This window comes from Monoraphidium neglectum (assembly GCF_000611645.1).
Source record: "Monoraphidium neglectum strain SAG 48.87 unplaced genomic scaffold scaffold00270, whole genome shotgun sequence".
Lineage (NCBI taxonomy): Eukaryota > Viridiplantae > Chlorophyta > Chlorophyceae > Sphaeropleales > Selenastraceae > Monoraphidium > Monoraphidium neglectum.
In genome coordinates, this window is record NW_014013358.1 from 5,852 (window position 1) to 7,276 (window position 1,425).

General features: G+C 58.1%; 1 protein-coding gene across 1 annotated transcript in view; it reads right to left on the reverse strand.

Annotated features, from left to right (window-relative positions):
- Positions 1 to 486: 486 nt before the first annotated feature.
- The window catches only part of MNEG_2389 (Sorcin), a gene marked incomplete at both ends in the record, with an annotated part of 2,560 nt that continues 1,621 nt past the window's right edge, over positions 487 to 1,425 (reverse strand). Inside the window, 3 exons of the mRNA XM_014049132.1 lie at positions 487 to 545; positions 761 to 845; positions 1,150 to 1,176. Coding sequence (XP_013904586.1) covers positions 487 to 545; positions 761 to 845; positions 1,150 to 1,176 — 171 coding nt within the window. The remainder of the gene's footprint in view (positions 546 to 760; positions 846 to 1,149; positions 1,177 to 1,425) is intronic.

A 1,425-nucleotide genomic window follows, 5' to 3' on the forward strand; every position in this document is an offset into this window, starting at 1 on the left:
GTGGGCCCAGCAAAGGGCTCGGCACTCCCCCCCCCCCCCCCCGCGCAGCCACTACGGCAATGCGGTCAGCAGCACTGCAGCGAGACGCAACCGTCAACTAGCCTCATGCGGAATGCTGCATTTTGGAGTGCAGAGCGTCCAAATTGAACGGGCAGGCACCACTTGATTTACTGTGTCGTTGGGGGAAGTGTGGCCAAGGGGGTGAGATCACATCACCTGGCGAAAACTTGCCAGCGGACCTGTACAAAGAAGGCATGTGATTAGAAATACTGAAATAGATAGCTTAGTATGGTGAATCCATGCATAAGTGAAATCCACGCACAGATGGCTCAATCGACCCGGTAACAGGCAAGGTCAGCTGCTGTGCACTTTTGAGAGCGTACTATACTTTCGACCGGCAACCAGGCACATCAGCAATGACTTGGTGGTCCCAAAAGTTGTGATGTCACATGGAGCGGCGCCACGAGGCGGACGGCGCTACATACGTCAGCCAGCGAGCTGCGAGGCTGCGTAGACGAATTGGCTGAAGTTCAGGTTGATGTTCCCTGCACAGCACGGATGGGAGACAGCGGGAAGCCGATGAAGCATGGATGGAACACCCGCCGCATTGCTGATACAAACGTGCAGGTCACATGGTACGCCACCTGCCGCGCCTGCGATGACGAACCCTGATCCCCCATGGCTGGGTCCAAAAAAGGCAGAGCCATCACTTCCACGCTTGTCACCCTCCTTGGCTGCGCCGCACGCTGCGGCCGCTCACCACTACGTTGCGCGTCAAACGCCGCAAAGGTCCTCGCTCCTGTCTGAAGAAAGAGGCAGCTGCGAATGTACTCGTCCAGGGTCAGCTGCGCGCCATAGCGTGGGAACGAGGCGCGGGGGCGAAGGGGGCCACGAGAACACACAGCATGTCAGTAGCTTCCCTCTGACATGTGCATGTGCGTGCATGCGCAGGCATGCACACCACACGCGCCTAGGCCCGCACACGCGCGCGCACACCCCCCTCCCCCCCCACACACACAAGCATACTCACATGCCCACGCAGAGCGAGCGCATACATAGACATGCACGCAACACAAAACGAGTCCACACACATGCACAGTGTGAATGCACAGCGTGCACACACACAGATGCAGTTACTCCCACTCACACCTGCTTGTTGTTGTCCAGGTCAAATTTCTGCAGATGGGATGTGCAGCGTTTTGGGGCAAACGCAGATGTGGGCGTGACATGACAAAGCAAGAATATTGCAATAAAGATCGCACAGCCAGCCTGCTGCCAAGTGCTCGCCTGCGTGTGCACGGCCGTCTTTATCGCCGCACAAGCAACAAGCACACGCACTGGCATGCACATGCATGTAACCCTTCGCCCTCTCTGTGCCCGATGACCGCTCTGGCCCCAACCCCCACACTTGTGCACCCCCTCCCC